Below are 19,901 nucleotides of genomic sequence, written 5' to 3'. Positions count from 1 at the left end.
ACTTTAATATACTTCTTTAATGTAACACGTCTTACCTTGAATTGAATGGATTCGGATGCTCTTTATTATGAGTTTCTTTTCTGGGGGGAGTTGCAACTTGTACTTATTCTTCATAACTTCATAGTACCCAACATATCTGCTCTGTAATAGAATGGAGTGCTTGTTTTTAGAACTGACTAGGAAATAAGTGCAGCTAATTAAAAAGGATCTTCTAAAGAATCAATGAAGTGCAGATTAAGCAGTGCTGGCTGGGGATCTTTGAAAGTGGTGGGGTGTAATACATTCTCTGAATTTCACTGAACAGGCAAGTCCAACCTCTTCTAGACTGGTTCAAAGGAGAGAAGATGTTGGGAGGGGGGTAATCACCCCAAGAAGGTTTAGTAAAACTGGGTGTCAAATAGTGCATATTAATCACAATTGTAACATAAATATTTTCAAAAGCCATTGGTGTGCCAAGGCAATAAAGCCTCATGTCTCTGAGCAATTGATCTCGTGGTTTTTGAAATGTGCAGTGGATGCCCATTTATGTCAATATTTACCCCCATTCTAGTGACAGCATTTGGTCTTGAGTGCCCAACAAAAGCCATTGGTGCCCCCTTATTCAAAGAACCATGGGTGACAAATGTGTCACAAAGTATCTCTAATATGTCAGGATCAGTATATGTCGTGGTTGCTTGGCATACCCAGATTATGCTGTGGCCGTTGTAACATGTAAGTTAGCTTCAATATACCAGTACCAACATTTTTCCACAGTTCCCGATACACCAAGAATTACCTCAAGTATGCCAGTGTCAGCAGAGTGCCATGGGTCCTCCATTTACCAATAGTTATCTACAGTATGCCACTGATTCATGTTATGATAACAATTATATCAAGGATGCCAGCAACAGCATATTGCAATGAGTACCCCATGGGCTGTGTATTACCTATATTGGCCAGGGCTTTCAATTTGCTACAGATGGCTCATATGCTTAAAATTACCTTGTATATGCCAGGACCAGCAGTTTGACATGGGTACCTCTGTATACCACGCATCACCTCAAAAATGCAGACTCACAGATATAACACTCTCAGAAACACACAAACTCACTCATGCCCCTTTGCATTCTCTCACTTGCACTCAATGGCGGCTTGTGGGAGGGAAAAGGGGCAGGGCGGCGCAGCATGTGGTGGGCTGGGGGTGGGGGAGCGGGACAAAAAAATAAAATATATATATATTTTTTTTTAACGTACCTTTTTCGTCATGCCGCGCCGCTTTGATCCACTCCGGTCCTCCACTGCATGCACAGGCTCCCAGCCTGCCCTGCGTCCAATCCTGACATGGCAGCATGAAAGCACTGTTAGGATTGGACTGAGCGCCTAACCAGGGGCCTCTGAGGCAGAGTGAGAGTCTCTGCCTGCTGTCTCCAACCCAGCACACAGTGCCAGGTTGGAAAAAGCCCAATAAGCATGTGTGTTTGGTTGGCCCGAGATGGCCGGCCAAACATACATGTGCACTGAGGGGCAGTGCTGTGCACACCCCCTTTTTGCTCGACACAGCCCCAAGGCCCCACCCCTTTTATTATACAACGATAATAAACATAGTTTATCATTGTTTAATAGTAAAAGTATTGCCGCTGCTGTTGCTGGCGGGGGGCGGGGGGCGGGGGGCGGGGCAGAAGGGGGCGGAAGGGGCCGAGACGACGCTCCTCCGCCATAGAGTTACCCTCACTCTGTGGTACTGGAACAACTTTCAGACTTGAAGTGCGGTCATCAAGGTTAAATCACAGAACTCAAAGGGATTCTGAAAAATCCAAGCACTACACAAAGAAGAAGTGTCAAAAATAAGTAATGCCCATTCAGCTGGAGAGTAATAAGGGTGTAGTAAGTAGCAGGTGTTTCGTTTAGGACCACACTGTCACAACTATATTACTAAAGAATGGTGTTGTAACACACTGTCTTTTACATACAGCACATTTACCATTTAAATTACCATTAAAGTTCCACATAATCTTAAAACTACCTAATGCACAAACAATTATATGTGGAAATTGGGGTGTCAGCTAATATTTGTCTTTTGCACATCACCAAGTATAGTGCCCTTGATTTGTTTTGATGCTATTAAAATCACTGTTCCATCACACTTCAGAATTAGAAAATATGTTTCTTTTGTGCTTTTACACCTGTTTATTTATTTTGAAATATTTATACAGTTTATTTATGAGTATTTACATTTTGTTGTGTAATAAGAAAATCACACCCTGTAGCCTTTCCTTTCACACCAACAAGATTGTCACATAGTTCACTTTACAAAATTCTTACACTTTGCAGTAAAAGAAAGAACAGTAAGCACTAGTTTCCATGTCAAAAGGATAAGCAGTCATTTGTCTCAAGATATAGACATACATTTGATCTCAGTCTTTGAACAATCAGCAAAGGTGACACAATAAAAACAACATTTTAAGTAATTGTTTATTGTAGTTTAGATTGAGAACTCCAGCATGGTTATTTTGGGGGTTCTGCACTCATTCTCACTCACTGGCAGTCACTCATTGTTTCTCACACTCTGTCACATTCAGCCTCACATACTTTCACTCACTGTCAATCACACTTACTTATGCCCTTTCTCACTTACTTAGGTACACACATGTACACAGGCACTCATGCATATACATGCCCTCTCCCACATAAAACATACATTTTAAAGCATTTGTTTCTTACCAGAGTGGCCTGAATAGGTCTTGTGATCAACTGACACTTAGATGTTGCATTGAGTAAAATAAAAAGATGATTCTGGAATGCTAGAATTAATCTCATCCAAGCATAATTACACGGCCGCCTCCCAGTCCATTGTGTTTTTTTGGTCAACCATGCCACCTCATACAGAAACCATGCATTTAGAAATCAGCCTTGATTATGTGCAGATAGCAGCAGTGCAGACTGAACTGCCAGGCAAGGTTCCCTTTCAGTGAGAACCCCAACAATCTTAGACAGGTTTGGACTAGTTTAATCTCATAAGTGAGAGATAACTTGATCCCTGTGGCAGAGTAAACAAGGTACCCACGTGTGAGCATACCCGCCGCATTTCTTTATTTTTATAGATCTATATAGGGGTCGGTCACCAAGGGTATTGATGTGCTTGACAGGTAGCAATAAATGAGACTCAAAGTCTTACATAAAAATACCAATGAAGTGGAGTAAGGAAGATGTGGAAGAGGCCTGAATAGATCAAAGAGAGTTTAGGGAATCACATTGAGTGACCCAAAAATGCAATTTCTGGATTGCATGAATTAATCTCTGCCACTGGTAATTACTAGGTCCACATCACAAGCCATCATTTTTCTCCCCACCACGCCACCTCAGACAAGAACCAGGCATATTCAAATCTACCTTAGTTCTGCTCCAATAGGAAAAGTTCAGTCTGAACTTGATGGATTCAAGCATCCCACCCATTACATTTTTGTTTCCTCTATTGACCATTGGTCAGTGGGGGAAGGCACATTGCTGAAGCAGGTAACTGGCATCTCGGGACTGTGCTATACACTTTCAAACTTTCCAAACCTTCCTTTTTTACCCCACCCATTTGTAACTCTGAGACAATTTGGGAATGGGTGAGGTGACAGTCTAATCAGCTTGGGCAATACAGGGCTTAAGAATAAAGTCCCTAGGGCTACCTTTAGCAGTGACACTCTAGAACATCACATCTAGGTAAACACTGAGGTATGGCAAGGTCCTTGTGGCCAATTCTGGGAATTCACCAGCCCTTGACATAGGTCCAATGGGCGGTGCGGACACCTTCATGCACCTGCACCAGCCATCAGATGTCATTGTCTACCTTAGGTTGGTTGCCTCTCACTCACAGCAAGGGTCAGCATTTTTATTATATTAATACTGATTAACAGCCATTTATTAATTATTATAGTATGAAGAAATAGGCATCAAAGAAAAAGGTAGCCATGACACCCATATGGGGGAGAACGTTTACAATTACACCTTTGATTGCCTACTTCTGAGTATCATGGAATTCCTGATTAAGCTGTAAAGGTACTTGACTGGCAAAATCTGGAATTCCTGCTTCTGCAGTAACTACCTCATCCTTTGGATTTGCCTAGAACATATAGTAGATAAAATAAGTGTCCAAATAAAGAGATTTAATTGTGCCATTTGCGTAGAGAGCCAGACTAAGGAATTATCCTTCAGGTATTCCTCTAGGCACATTCATTTCCAAAGAACAGACCCCACTGACCAGCAGAGAGTAATCCATCATCCCACAAGTAACAGATGTATTTTAGCTTTTCCTATATATTTTTCTAACCTAGTAAGAGGAAATCTTATATAGAAGTGAGTTAGTATTAGTATTTCACCACAAATTACTCTGTAGGTTCCACTACAATGCTTTTCTTATAAAAGTATGATGAGTTTTATAAAGCTCATCTCAGTTAAGCTAATTTAACAGCAAGAGCCTATAGTTAGATAAAAAAAAAAGGTTGCCCTAGCACCTGCATTCCTTGAACATCCCTTTAATCCAGGACAGGGGAACACAGTGCCAAGGTAGTGCTTCAGATGTTTATGTTTTGTGCTGTGGCCTTTAGTACTTTCAGAAATTATAAGTGATGAGGTGTCTGCTTCAGATTTGCTGGAACATGCCAGAACTTCTCTCTTCCCATCTTTGATCCTCATCATCCAAACTGTGTGGAACTATCTTTTGTGCATTGTGGGTGCTTTCCAACACATCAGCCCTGTCAATTGTATTTTCCTATAAAAATTGCTGAGTTTTGAAGGGGACTTGATTTCCACTATTGGCAGCAAGACGCAAAACATAAAATAATGTTAAGAGTTCTCACAAGATACTTGCAATAGAATTACCAGTGTACCTGCAGTAGCATTACAAACTCAATCTCGTTGGGTCTTCACCCATCAACTGAGGTAACTACAGCATCCAGAGCTATACAACCAGACAGGTTACCTCATTCCAAATTTACACGTGGGGCTGAGATGCAGATATTTTGAGGAGACAATCACTTAATAGTATGCTTTAAAATGCCCCAACCAGGAAAAAGAATTGTCAAAGCCAATGGGTCTGGTGTTGGCCACTAGCCTTTCAACTTTGTCATTGTTTGTTTTGTTTGGGTTTTACCAGATTTTTTTTATTGCGTAAGCTGCTGGGCCTTCATCAATGTAATGAATACAATTGGCTAAAAGAAAAAAAAAATATTTGTTTTGGTTAAAAAACAAGTCCAGACTAAGGTGGTATGGTGGGCAAAAGAAAAATGGATAGTGGTTAGATTTTAAGCATTCTTCTCATCACCTTTTGTGACTGATGTACTGCCCTAAGTGGCAAAGGTATGCCCAAGCATGGGTCCTGTGCTCACTGTACCACTGGAACCAAGCTGCACCCCACTGAAGAGCCACAATCAGAGCAAAACCGATCTTGGGTTGCTTGTGTTCAGGAAGGACCTGACCTGGCAAAGTGGGTAGTCTTTTGCTACTGGAGTAGGGTCAAAATTGATTTGCATATGGCTGGGTTCAAACTAAGGTGGCATGGTGGGCAAAAGAAAGATGGGCATGCCAAACGATTGCCTTTGTTTAGACAAAGTGTATGCATTCCTCCTATACCTTTTGTGTGACTGATGTACTGCCCTAAGTGCAAGGGTGTGCTCAGATGTGGGTTCTATGCTCACTGTGCCACTGGAACTATACTCAACTGAAAAGCCCCAATCAGGGTGAAACCTATCTAGGGTTCCTTGTGTTCTGATTCAGGGAGGACCTGGCCTTGCAGTTCAAACAGGGCTGTTCCTATTGGAGCAGGGCCAAGCTTGTCAACTCAAATGGAGACAGGGAAGAAATTACATCCCAGAAATAAAAAAACAGAATGTATTTGCCATTATAAATGCAATGGAATAAATTATAGTTGCAAAGAAGAAATGTTTTTCAGACCAAATCACAAACTCCACTGGTCTGTCCATGGAGCTCTATAAACTTCTAGAAGAATTACAGAATCCTAGCGCCTCTGCATCCCATAGTACTGCTTCACAGGAAATATGCAACAAGTTAGCCTCATTCTTTGAAAGCACGATTGCCAAGATCTGCAATGACGTCAAGCAGGATATCATTAAAAAGCTTAACACATGAAGGGAAACCCGCTTCAAGAAGTTAGACACGGCCACTTCTAACTTGTTAATACAGTGGCTTAAAGACACCCACTGTTCTAGCTCTCTGGATGACCCGATTCCTGGAAAATGACTGAAATCCCCTTTTAAAGTCTCTTACCTGAGGATTTTACAACTATTTTAATAACTTCCTCTGCAATGGTGTAGTACCCGGCCCTCTGAAACAGTCAATAGTAAAGCCACTATTAAGGAAACTTTTCCTTGTTCCCTTGGATTTTAGCAGCTACACACCTATACTTTTTATGGAAAATCCTGTAAAAAAATAGTATATAATCAACTCCACAGCTGTGAAGGTCACAGCCCCTTCTGAACTTCTGCCAGGGTGGCTTTCACCCAGTAGACGTACTAAATTGTTGTTGGATGATCTGAGGAGAACTGTGATGTAGGGGCCTCTATGCAGCATATTCTATAATGATTTCTAAACTCTGAGATGTTGGCATCACAGGAACTCTTCTGAATTAGCTGATAATCTCATCTTTGTGCTATGACCCAGAACTCTAAGGTATGGGGGTTCCATACCTAAGGTATGGACATCCATTCTGTACCCTCTGTTATTTAACCCCTGCATGCTTGCCTGGCCAGTCTGCTTCATCAGACAGGAGTGCACGTTTATTTGTTTACAGATGATAGCCAGCTCATCCTGCACTTGATGGGGGAAGGAAAAAAAAAAAAATCCTGAAGCTGAATCTATATAAAACAACTCTTTGTGACGTATGATGGACTTTCAATACTTAGTTATCGGTCTATGTTCAGTGCCTGTTAAAGCCATTCATAATCTTGACAGTGATATTAACAACAATTTATCATTGGAAGCCCAGGCACCTAAAGTAGCTAAGACCCTTTTTGTCAGCTAAAGGCTTTGAGATATCTCCTACCTGTCATCACAAACCTATTTGACATCTCAGAGGTGAATTCCCTTTTCCAGTAGAGGCAGGTTTAAGAAACTGGTGTACATTTATCCTTGGCAGGATCAATTTTTCACCAACTACAGCTGCTACAGAATGCTGCAGCACACCTCATTATGAACACAAATACAGGAACACATATCTTACTTTTACTGCAGGAACTTCAATGGCTTCACATTCAGTGCAGGGTGACCTTTAAGTTTGTGGTAATAGTCCATAGATAGCTCTACCAACAGTCCCAAGACTTCTTAGAAAACAATATACCTTTTGCCCTCAACCATGAAGGCGGTTCATTCGAATCATCCGTCAAATGTAACCAAAGTTTAGAACAGTTAGATTCGTTGATAGAATGTTTTCCATGGCAGCAGTAAAAACTTGGAATCCCTTGCCAGCCTATCTTTCTGATGATTCAAATTTTGTTCAACTAAAGAAAATCTGAAAATATGTTTTTAAACTAATAACACCTCATGTCTGGCTAGGTACTCTTTACTTATTTGTGCCATGCCTAAAAGCTCTAGGGTACGTGTACTCTAAGAGTGAATACCATAATTCATAGACAATAGCTAAAGAGAGAGAGAGACAAATTTCACGGCAGTGAACAGGCACTGGATAGAATGAGTTGAAACAATAGCTCCTATCCCACCCCCAAAACCCAAATGTAATGAACCACTGATGGATCTTATTCCTTGTCTTGATGTGTTCTTCAGATTGCCTATTTTTCCATTGTGTACTTCAGTACTTGGTGGTCTGCGCTCAACAACACCAACAGTAGACAATAAAAATACTTCAAAGTATGTGGCTTTCCTTAACACTGTTGTAATTCACTGCTTTAAAATCTACAATAGTTATTTTTGTCATGATATTTATAGGTGGTCAGTACTTTGGATGATCAACCTTCCCTTTGCTAGTAACCATTCAGGATTTTTTGAAGAAAACAAAGGTTTATTTCATAAATGTTACCAATAATTTGCCCTTTATATATAATAAGCCCAGACATACAACCATACATAGTTCCCATGTTTGGGGACATGAGAAGGTAAGCATGTTAGCAGGAATAAACAATTCATTTTTTAAAAGCTTTTTTCAACTCCTAACTGGTATGCTTAACTTTCCATGGAGCTACTGGAGTATCTTAGTCCTTTTATGTACTGGGAACAGATTTGGCCCTAGTATGCCTTATGATCATTTCAGACAATGCATGTTGCAAAATGTCAAAAAAGGGCTGTAAGAAGCTGGCCTGCTGGGTGGTGAGTACCTTTGGTATTATCACCTTATACCAGGTCCAGGTATCCCCTATTAGTGAGGTGTAGTCAGTGTCCAGGAAGCTAGGATCTCCAGAGGTAGCTGTGGATGAGCTGCCAAGGCTTATCTAGGAGACATACAAAGCGTATGCAATACCACTTATAGGCGCACAACACATACACACATAAATGAACTGCACAGTGTTACAAAAATATCAGTACTTTATTTTAGTGACACAAATACTAAAATACTGTATAGGCAATACTCTATTAGCAGGTGAGTAAACACACTATTATAAAAACCTTGGTAATCAGGAATGGGCATTGAAAGCAATAGAAAACAGCGAAATAACAATAAACAATAAAGACCCTAGGGGACGACCCTCAGCAGTGAGAAAAGCCAGAAGTTGAGGATGCAGCCCCAAAAGGCAACTCACAGGCAGCAGGCACAGGAGTCGCAGTGAGGCCCACTAGGCACACCTGGAAAGGAGTCCCACATCACGGGAGCAGCAGACAGGAGACTACACATTGCAGAGAAGAGTGCTGGAGGCCGGGGCTACACAGAGCCTGAAGATCCCTTGCAAGAAGAGCCAACAAGCCTTGGTAGCTGCAAGAGTCACTGTGCACAGTGGTACCATCCTGCAAGGACAGCAAAGAATTACCACCTCCAAAGTTGGACAGCCGGTAGAGGGGACCAAGGGGACCACTGAAGAAAACCACCTGTTCTGCAGGATCCACGCAGAGTTGCAGGAGAGAGGACCCACGCAGCCGGTTGTCGTTGCAATTTGTGCCTGCGAATGCAGGGGAGTGACTCCTTCGCTCCAAGGGAGATTCCTTCTTGCTTCCTGGTGCAGACTGTAGACTTGCCACCCTCAGAGGATGCACAGCTGGGGAAATGTTGCAGTTGCTTAAAAGAGCCGAAGAAACAATGTTGCAGAGCGAAGTTGTCGCTGCAGATTGTAGGTTCCTGTGAAGGCCAGATGCTGTTCCAGTGTCCAGAAGTCAAAGTAAACGTTGCAGAGTAGTCCTGATGGAAACTTGCACATCTAATCTGAGGAACCACCCAAGAAGGAGACATAAAAAGGGTATTGGTCACCTAGCGGGATGACCACCTAACAGACGGGGACTGTGACATCACCTGCCTGAACTAGCCACTCAGATGCTCCCAGGGCCCTCTGCCCACCTTGGATTCAAGATGGCAGAATCAAGTGGCCACTTGGAGGAGCTTTGGACACCACCCGTGGGGGTGGTGATGGACAGAAGAGTGGTAACTCCCCTTTCCATTGTCCATTTTCGTGCCAGACCAGGGGTCACTGGGCAGGTGCATTCTGGTTTATGCAAGGAGGGCACCAAATGTGCCCTTCAAAGCACACCAGTGCCAGTGGCCTTTGGAGACCACCCACCCCAAGCCATGTAACACCTATTTCCAAAGAGAGAGGGTTTTGCCTCCCTCTCCCAAAAGAAATCCTTTGTTCTGCCTTCCTGGGCTTGAGCTGTTCAAGCAGCAGGAGGGCAGAAACCTGTCTGTGGGATGGCAGCACCGCAGGCTACCAGGAAAACCCTGCAAACTGGTAGAAGCAAAGCTGGGGGTCCTCTAAGGAGCCCCCAGAGTGCATGGAATCATACAACCAACACTGGCAACGGTATTGGGGTATGATTCCAACATGTTTGATACCAAACATGCCTAGGTTTCGGAGTTACCATTAAGTCCAGGAAAATGGAGCTGGAATTTGTGGGGGGGCACCTCTGCTCAGGCAGAGGTGCCCTCACATACAAGTATTTGCACCTGCCCTCTGGGCTAGGAGGGCCTGCCATAGGGGTGACTTACAGTGACCTGGTGTAGTGAAAGGGTGCACACACCCTTTCACAGGCTGCAATGGCAGGCCTGCAGACACATTTTGCATGGGTTCCCAGGGGTGGCATAATACACGCTGCAGCCCTTGGGAAATCCTTGGTGCCCCAGTGCCCTGGTTACCCAGATACCATATACTAGGGACTCATATGGGGGCACCAGTATGCCAATTGTGGGATGTAAAAAGTCAGGGACATCCAAAGTTAGAGGGAACAAGCACAGTCATTGTGGTCCTGGTTAGAAGAATCCCAGTGAACACAGTCAAAACACATTGACAGCAGACAAAACGTGGGGAGTAACCATGCCAAAAATAGGGTACTTTCCTACAAGGGCAATGGCTCAATTATGTCTAAACTATTATAATGCAGTTTAGAGACCCAAAAGCCAATTGTCTGAAACATTTTTGGAATGCAAAAATGCCATTAACAAACAGTGACAGCCTGTGCAGACCAAACACTATTCATACAGTAATGAAATGGAAGAAACCGAAAGCCACTTTCTTCTCCTTTGTAAGCCAAATACCAAAGGAATGCAATAAATCTTTTTTTTTTTTTTTTAAAAGCACTTGGATTTTAGAGACTACCTGTTGACATCTGGTATCAGTAAAAGTGATACATGACTGCTGATGTCTTTACATTAGGCAGGTCTTTACTTTCTGTCTACTATTCTAGCCATTTTGTGATTGGCTTTACATCAGGTTACTTTCGTCACATTTTTACAGGCATTGAAGTTAAGCAAATCAGTGAGCTAAGAGTGCTTTAGGCCTATTTTGTGCATAGCTAATTATTTTTTACAAACTTCATTTGCTTTGAATTGTTAGTAGTTTTTGTATATTTGGATATAGGATGTCGAATCTATTTTCTGATTTGTTTAAATGCAATGATTTGTTAAATGTAATCTCCTGGAATGCATGTTTTGGACCATACTTTTACTCCCCATTGTAAGGAAATGCCTCCTTGGCATGGTTGCCCCCTGACTTTTTGCCTTTGCTGATGCTATGTTTACAATTGAAAGTGTGCTGAGGCCTGCTAACCAGGCCCCAGCACCAGTGTTCTTTCCCTAACCTGTACTTTTGTATCCACAATTGGCAGACCCTGGCATCCAGATAAGTCCCTTGTAACTGGTACTTCTAGTACCAAGGGCCCTGATGCCAAGGAAGGTCTCTAAGGGCTGCAGCATGTCTTATGCCACCCTGGAGACCTCTCACTCAGCACAGACACACTGCTTGCCAGCTTGTGTGTGCTAGTGAGGACAAAACGAGTAAGTCGACATGGCACTCCCCTCAGGGTGCCATGCCAGCCTCTCACTGCCTATGCAGTATAGGTAAGACACCCCTCTAGCAGGCCTTACAGCCCTAAGGCAGGGTGCACTATACCATAGGTGAGGGTACCAGTGCATGAGCATGGTACCCCTACAGTGTCTAAACAAAACCTTAGACATTGTAAGTGCAGGGTAGCCATAAGAGTATATGGTCTGGGAGTCTGTCAAACACGAACTCCACAGCACCATAAGGGCTACACTGAAAACTGGGAAGTTTGGTATCAAACTTCTCAGCACAATAAATGCACACTGATGCCAGTGTACATTTTATTGCAAAATACACCCCAGAGGGCACCTTAGAGGTGCCCCCTGAAACTTAACCGACTGTCTGTGTAGGCTGACTAGTTCCAGCAGCCTGCCACACCAGAGACATGTTGCTGGCCCCATGGGGAGAGTGCCTTTGTCACTCTGAGGCCAGTAACAAAGCCTGCACTGGGTGGAGATGCTAACACCTCCCCCAGGCAGGAGCTGTAACACCTGGCGGTGAGCCTCAAAGGCTCACCCCTTTGTCACAGCCCAGCAGGGCACTCCAGCTTAGTGGAGTTGCCCGCCCCCTCCGGCCACGGCCCCCACTTTTGGCGGCAAGGCTGGAGGGAACAAAGAAAGCAACAAGGAGGAGTCACTGGCCAGTCAGGACAGCCCCTAAGGTGTCCTGAGCTGAGGTGACTCTAACTTTTAGAAATCCTCCATCTTGCAGATGGAGGATTCCCCCAATAGGGTTAGGATTGTGACCCCCTCCCCTTGGGAGGAGGCACAAAGAGGGTGTACCCACCCTCAGGGCTAGTAGCCATTGGCTACTAACCCCCCAGACCTAAACACGCCCTTAAATTTAGTATTTAAGGGCTACCCTGAACCCTAGAAAATTAGATTCCTGCAACTACAAGAAGAAGGACTGCCCAGCTGAAAACCCCTGCAGCGGAAGACCAGAAGACGACAACTGCCTTGGCTCCAGAAACTCACCGGCCTGTCTCCTGCCTTCCAAAGATCCTGCTCCAGCGACGCCTTCCAAAGGGACCAGCGACCTCGACATCCTCTGAGGACTGCCCCTGCTTCGAAAAGACAAGAAACTCCCGAGGACAGCGGACCTGCTCCAAGAAAAGCTGCAACTTTGTTTCCAGCAACTCTAAAGAACCCTGCAAGCTCCCCGCAAGAAGCGTGAGACTTGCAACACTGCACCCGGCGACCCCGACTCGGCTGGTGGCGATCCAACACCTCAGGAGGGACCCCAGGACTACTCTGATACTGTGAGTACCAAAACCTGTCCCCCCTGAGCTCCCACAGCGCCGCCTGCAGAGGGAATCCCGAGGCTTCCCCTGACCGCGACTCTTTGAACCTAAAGTCCCGACGCCTGGGAGAGACCCTGCACCCGCAGCCCCCAGGACCTGAAGGACCGGACTTTCACTGGAGAAGTGACCCCCAGGAGTCCCTCTCCCTTGCCCAAGTGGAGGTTTCCCCGAGGAATCCCCCCCCTTGCCTGCCTGCAGCGCTGAAGAGATCCCGAGATCTCTCATAGACTAACATTGCGAACCCGACGCTGGTTTCTACACTGCACCCGGCCGCCCCCGCGCCGCTGAGGGTGAAATTTCTGTGTGGGCTTGTGTCCCCCCCGGTGCCCTACAAAACCCCCCTGGTCTGCCCTCCGAAGACGCGGGTACTTACCTGCAAGCAGACCGGAACCGGGGCACCCCCTTCTCTCCATTCTAGCCTATGTGTTTTGGGCACCACTTTGAACTCTGCACCTGACCGGCCCTGAGCTGCTGGTGTGGTGACTTTGGGGTTGCTCTGAACCCCCAACGGTGGGCTACCTTGGACCAAGAACTAAGCCCTGTAAGTGTCTTACTTACCTGGTTAACCTAACAAATACTTACCTCCCCTAGGAACTGTGAAAATTGCACTGTGTCCACTTTTGAAACAGCTATTTGTGAATAACTTGAAAAGTATACATGCAATTTTGATGATTTGAAGTTCCTAAAGTACTTACCTGCAATACCTTTCGAATAAGATATTACATGTAGAATTTGAACCTGTGGTTCTTAAAATAAACTAAGAAAAGATATTTTTCTATACAAAAACCTATTGGCTGGATTTGTCTCTGAGTGTGTGTACCTCATTTATTGTCTGTGTATGTACAACAAATGCTTAACACTACTCCTTGGATAAGCCTACTGCTCGACCACACTACCACAAAATAGAGCATTAGTATTATCTATTTTTACCACTATTTTACCTCTAAGGGGAACCCTTGGACTCTGTGCATGCTATTCCTTACTTTGAAATAGCACATACAGAGCCAACTTCCTACATTGGTGGATCAGCGGTGGGGTACAAGACTTTGCATTTGCTGGACTACTCAGCCAATACCTGATCACACGACAAACTCCAAAATTGTCATTAGAAATTCATTTTTGCAATTTGAAATTTTTCTAAATTCTTAAAAGTCCTGCTAGGGCCTTGTGTGTTAAGTCCCTGTTTAGCATTTCTTTTAGAGTTTAAAAGTTTGTAAAAGTTTGAATTAGATTCTAGAACCAGTTGTAGATTCTTAAAAAGTATTCCAACTTTTAGAAGCAAAATGTCTAGCACAGATGTGACTGTGGTGGAACTCGACACCACACCTTACCTCCATCTTAAGATGAGGGAGCTAAGGTCACTCTGTAAAATAAAGAAAATAACAATGGGCCCCAAACCTACCAAAATACAGCTCCAGGAGCTTTTGGCAGAGTTTGAAAAGGCCAACCCCTCTGAGGGTGGCAACTCAGAGGAAGAGGATAGTGACTTGGAGGACAATTCCCCCCTACCAGTCCTATCTAAGGAGAACAGGGTCCCTCAAACCCTGACTCCAAAAATAATAGTCAGAGATGCTGGTTCCCTCACAGGAGAGACCAACACCTCTGAAATCACTGAGGATAGCCCCAGTGAAGAGGACATCCAGTTAGCCAGGATGGCCAAAAGGTTGGCTTTGGAAAGACAGATCCTAGCCATAGAGAGGGAAAGACAAGAGATGGGCCTAGGACCCATCAATGGTGGCAGCAACATAAATAGGGTCAGAGATTCTCCTGACATGTTGAAAATCCCTAAAGGGATTGTAACTAAATATGAAGATGGTGATGACATCACCAAATGGTTCACAGCTTTTGAGAGGGCTTGTGTAACCAGAAAAGTGAACAGATCTCACTGGGGTGCTCTCCTTTGGGAAATGTTCACAGGAAAGTGTAGGGATAGACTCCTCACACTCTCTGGACCAGATGCAGAATCTTATGACCTCATGAAGGGTACCCTGATTGAGGGCTTTGGATTCTCCACTGAGGAGTATAGGATTAGATTCAGGGGGGCTCAAAAATCCTCGAGCCAGACCTGGGTTGACTTTGTAGACTACTCAGTGAAAACACTAGATGGTTGGATTCAAGGCAGTGGTGTAAGTAATTATGATGGGCTGTACAATTTATTTGTGAAAGAACACCTGTTAAGTAATTGTTTCAATGATAAACTGCATCAGCATCTGGTAGACCTAGGACCAATTTCTCCCCAAGAATTGGGAAAGAAGGCGGACCATTGGGTCAAGACAAGGGTGTCCAAGACTTCAACAGGGGGTGACCAAAAGAAAGGGGTCACAAAGACTCCCCAGGGGAAGGGTGATGAGACAACCAAAACTAAAAATAGTAAAGAGTCTTCTACAGGCCCCCAAAAACCTGCACAGGAGGGTGGGCCCAGAGCCTCTTCACAAAACAATGGGTACAAGGGTAAAAACTTTGATCCCAAAAAGGCCTGGTGTCATAGCTGTAAACAGCATGGACACCAAACTGGAGACAAGGCCTGTCCCAAGAAAGGTTCCACTCCAAACTCCCATCCAGGTAACACTGGTATGGCTAGTCTCCAAGTGGGATCAACAGTGTGCCCAGAGCAAATCAGGGTCCACACTGAAGCTACTCTAGTTTCTGAGGGTGGGGTGGATTTAGCCACACTAGCTGTCTGGCCGCCTAACATGCAAAAATACAGACAGCAACTCTTAATTAATGGGACTAGAATAGAGGGCCTGAGGGATACAGGTGCCAGTGTCACCATGGTGACAGAGAAACTGGTTTCCCCTGGCCAATACCTGACTGGAAAAACTTACACAGTCACCAACGCGGACAATCAGAGAAAAGTACATCCCATGGCAATGGTTACTTTAGAATGGGGAGGGGTCAATGGCCTGAAACAGGTGGTGGTCTCCTCAAATATCCCAGTGGACTGTCTGCTTGGAAATGACCTGGAGTCCTCAGCATGGGCTGAGGTAGAACTAAAAACCCATGCAGCAATGCTGGGTATCCCTGAACTGGTGTGTGTGAAAACAAGAGCACAGTGCAAGGCACAGGGTGAACAAGTAGAGCTGGAGTCTGGAAGAATGGCCCAGCCTACCAAGAGGAAAGGAAAGTCAGTTGGGAAACCAACTGCAACACAGCAAAAGAAAGGGAACCTCTCTTCTCAGGAAGAAGTTCTGCCCTCTGAGGGAACTGAGCCTTTGGAGCTTGAACCTTATCAGGTTGAGCTCTTGGGCCCAGGGGGACCCTCAAGGGAGGAGCTGTGTAAGGGACAAGAAACCTGTCCCTCTCTTGAAGGCCTTAGGCAGCAAGCTGCTGAAGAGTCCAAAGGCAAGAAAAATGGAACGCATAGGGTCTATTGGGAAGATGGACTCCTGTACACTGAGGCCAGAGACCCCAAACCTGGTGCCACTAGGAGAGTGGTAGTGCCTCAGCTGTTCAGGAAGTTCATCCTAACATTGGCCCATGACATTCCCCTTGCTGGACATTTGGGACAAACCAAGACGTGGGAGAGGTTAGTCAACCACTTCTACTGGCCCAATATGTCCAACATGGTTAAGGAGTTTTGCCTCTCCTGCCCCACCTGTCAAGCCAGTGGTAAGACAGGTGGGCATCCAAAGGCCCCCCTCATTCCACTTCCAGTGGTGGGGGTTCCCTTTGAAAGAGTGGGTGTGGACATAGTTGGTCCACTAGAACCTCCCACAGCCTCAGGAAATATGTATATCCTGGTAGTAGTGGATCATGCTACCAGGTATCCTGAAGCTATTCCCCTTAGGTCGACTACTGCCCCTGCAGTAGCCAAGGCCCTCATTGGTATCTTTACCAGAGTGGGTTTCCCTAAGGAGGTGGTGTCTGACAGAGGTACCAACTTCATGTCAGCATACCTAAAGCACATGTGGAATGAGTGTGGAGTGACTTATAAATTCACTACACCATACCATCCACAAACTAATGGCTTGGTTGAGAGATTCAACAAGACATTAAAAGGCATGATCATGGGGCTCCCAGAAAAACTCAAAAGGAGATGGGATGTCCTCTTGCCATGTCTGCTTTTCGCTTACAGAGAAGTGCCACAGAAGGGAGTAGGATTCTCACCCTTTGAACTTCTGTTTGGACATCCTGTAAGGGGACCACTTGCCCTTGTTAAAGAAGGCTGGGAGAGACCTCTCCATGAGCCTAAACAGGACATAGTGGACTATGTACTTGGCCTTCGCTCTAGAATGGCAGAGTACATGGAAAAGGCAACCAAAAACCTTGAGGCCAGCCAACAGCTCCAGAAGTTTTGGTATGACCAAAAGGCTGCACTGGTTGAGTTCCAACCAGGGCAGAAAGTCTGGGTCCTGGAGCCTGTGGCTCCCAGGGCACTCCAGGACAAATGGAGTGGCCCTTACCCAGTACTAGGAAGGAAGAGTCAGGTCACCTACCTGGTGGACCTGGGCACAAGCAGGAGCCCCAAGAGGGTGATCCATGTGAACCGCCTTAAGCTCTTCCATGACAGGGCTGATGTGAATCTGTTGATGGTAACAGATGAGGATCAGGAGGCAGAGAGTGAACCTCTCCCTGATCTTCTGTCATCAGACCCAAAAGATGGCACAGTAGATGGAGTGATCTACTCAGACACCCTCTCTGGCCAACAGCAAGCTGATTGTAGGAGAGTCCTACAACAGTTTCCTGAACTCTTCTCCTTAACCCCTGGTCAGACACACCTGTGTACCCATGATGTGGACACAGGAGACAGCATGCCTGTCAAGAACAAAATCTTTAGACAGTCTGACCATGTTAAGGAAAGCATCAAGGTGGAAGTCCACAAGATGCTGGAATTGGGAGTAATTGAGCGCTCTGACAGCCCCTGGGCTAGCCCAGTGGTCTTAGTCCCCAAACCTCACACCAAAGATGGAAAGAAAGAGATGAGGTTTTGTGTGGACTACAGAGGGCTCAATTCTGTCACCAAGACAGATGCCCATCCAATTCCAAGAGCTGATGAGCTCATTGATAAATTAGGTGCTGCCAAATTTCTAAGTACCTTTGACTTGACAGCAGGGTACTGGCAAATAAAAATGGCACCTGGAGCAAAAGAAAAGACAGCATTCTCCACACCTGATGGGCATTATCAGTTTACTGTTATGCCCTTTGGTTAAAAGAATGCCCCTGCCACCTTCCAAAGGTTGGTGAATCAAGTCCTTGCTGGCTTGGAGTCCTTTAGCACAGCTTATCTTGATGATATTGCTGTCTTTAGCTCCACCTGGCAGGATCACCTGGTCCACCTGAGGAAGGTTTTGAAGGCTCTGCAATCTGCAGGCCTCTCTATCAAGGCATCCAAATGCCAGATAGGGCAGGGAACTGTGGTTTACTTGGGACACCTTGTAGGTGGAGGCCAAGTTCAGCCACTCCAACCCAAGATCCAGACTATTCTGGACTGGGTAGCTCCAAAAACCCAGACTCAAGTCAGGGCATTCCTTGGCTTGACTGGGTATTACAGGAGGTTTGTGAAGGGATATGGATCCATTGTGACAGCCCTCACTGAACTCACCTCCAAGAAAATGCCCAAGAAAGTGAACTGGACTGTGGAATGCCAACAGGCCTTTGACACCCTGAAACAAGCAATGTGCTCAGCACCAGTTCTAAAATCTCCAGATTATTCTAAGCAGTTCATTGTGCAGACTGATGCCTCTGAACATGGGATAGGGGCAGTTTTGTCCCAAACAAATGATGATGGCCTTGACCAGCCTGTTGCTTTCATTAGCAGGAGGTTACTCCCCAGGGAGCAGCGTTGGAGTGCCATTGAGAGGGAGGCCTTTGCTGTGGTTTGGTCCCTGAAGAAGCTGAGACCATACCTCTTTGGGACTCACTTCCTAGTTCAAACTGACCACAGACCTCTCAAATGGCTGATGCAAATGAAAGGTGAAAATCCTAAACTGTTGAGGTGGTCCATCTCCCTACAGGGAATGGACTTTATAGTGGAACACAGACCTGGGACTGCCCATGCCAATGCAGATGGCCTTTCCAGGTTCTTCCACTTAGAAAATGAAGACTCTCTTGGGAAAGGTTAGTCTCATCCTCTTTCGTTTGGGGGGGGGTTGTGTAAGGAAATGCCTCCTTGGCATGGTTGCCCCCTGACTTTTTGCCTTTGCTGATGCTATGTTTACAATTGAAAGTGTGCTGAGGCCTGCTAACCAGGCCCCAGCACCAGTGTTCTTTCCCTAACCTGTACTTTTGTATCCACAATTGGCAGACCCTGGCATCCAGATAAGTCCCTTGTAACTGGTACTTCTAGTACCAAGGGCCCTGATGCCAAGGAAGGTCTCTAAGGGCTGCAGCATGTCTTATGCCACCCTGGAGACCTCTCACTCAGCACAGACACACTGCTTGCCAGCTTGTGTGTGCTAGTGAGGACAAAACGAGTAAGTCGACATGGCACTCCCCTCAGGGTGCCATGCCAGCCTCTCACTGCCTATGCAGTATAGGTAAGACACCCCTCTAGCAGGCCTTACAGCCCTAAGGCAGGGTGCACTATACCATAGGTGAGGGTACCAGTGCATGAGCATGGTACCCCTACAGTGTCTAAACAAAACCTTAGACATTGTAAGTGCAGGGTAGCCATAAGAGTATATGGTCTGGGAGTCTGTCAAACACGAACTCCACAGCACCATAAGGGCTACACTGAAAACTGGGAAGTTTGGTATCAAACTTCTCAGCACAATAAATGCACACTGATGCCAGTGTACATTTTATTGCAAAATACACCCCAGAGGGCACCTTAGAGGTGCCCCCTGAAACTTAACCGACTGTCTGTGTAGGCTGACTAGTTCCAGCAGCCTGCCACACCAGAGACATGTTGCTGGCCCCATGGGGAGAGTGCCTTTGTCACTCTGAGGCCAGTAACAAAGCCTGCACTGGGTGGAGATGCTAACACCTCCCCCAGGCAGGAGCTGTAACACCTGGCGGTGAGCCTCAAAGGCTCACCCCTTTGTCACAGCCCAGCAGGGCACTCCAGCTTAGTGGAGTTGCCCGCCCCCTCCGGCCACGGCCCCCACTTTTGGCGGCAAGGCTGGAGGGAACAAAGAAAGCAACAAGGAGGAGTCACTGGCCAGTCAGGACAGCCCCTAAGGTGTCCTGAGCTGAGGTGACTCTAACTT

The 19,901-nt window shown here is 45.6% G+C and overlaps 1 protein-coding gene across 5 annotated transcripts in view; it reads right to left on the bottom strand.

Annotated features, from left to right (window-relative positions):
• Positions 1-19,901, bottom strand: part of LOC138250516 (phosphatidylinositol 3,4,5-trisphosphate 3-phosphatase TPTE2-like) — a 194,749-nt gene that overhangs the window by 18,256 nt on the left and 156,592 nt on the right. For all 5 annotated transcript variants that reach the window (XM_069205467.1, XM_069205466.1, XM_069205471.1 and 2 more), the window contains exon 15: positions 36-141. In XM_069205467.1, coding sequence (XP_069061568.1) covers positions 36-141 — 106 coding nt within the window. The remainder of the gene's footprint in view (positions 1-35; positions 142-19,901) is intronic.

The sequence above is a fragment of the Pleurodeles waltl genome, chromosome 8, assembly GCF_031143425.1.
Source record: "Pleurodeles waltl isolate 20211129_DDA chromosome 8, aPleWal1.hap1.20221129, whole genome shotgun sequence".
Taxonomy (NCBI): domain Eukaryota; kingdom Metazoa; phylum Chordata; class Amphibia; order Caudata; family Salamandridae; genus Pleurodeles; species Pleurodeles waltl.
This window is presented reverse-complemented; position numbering and strand designations above follow the sequence as displayed.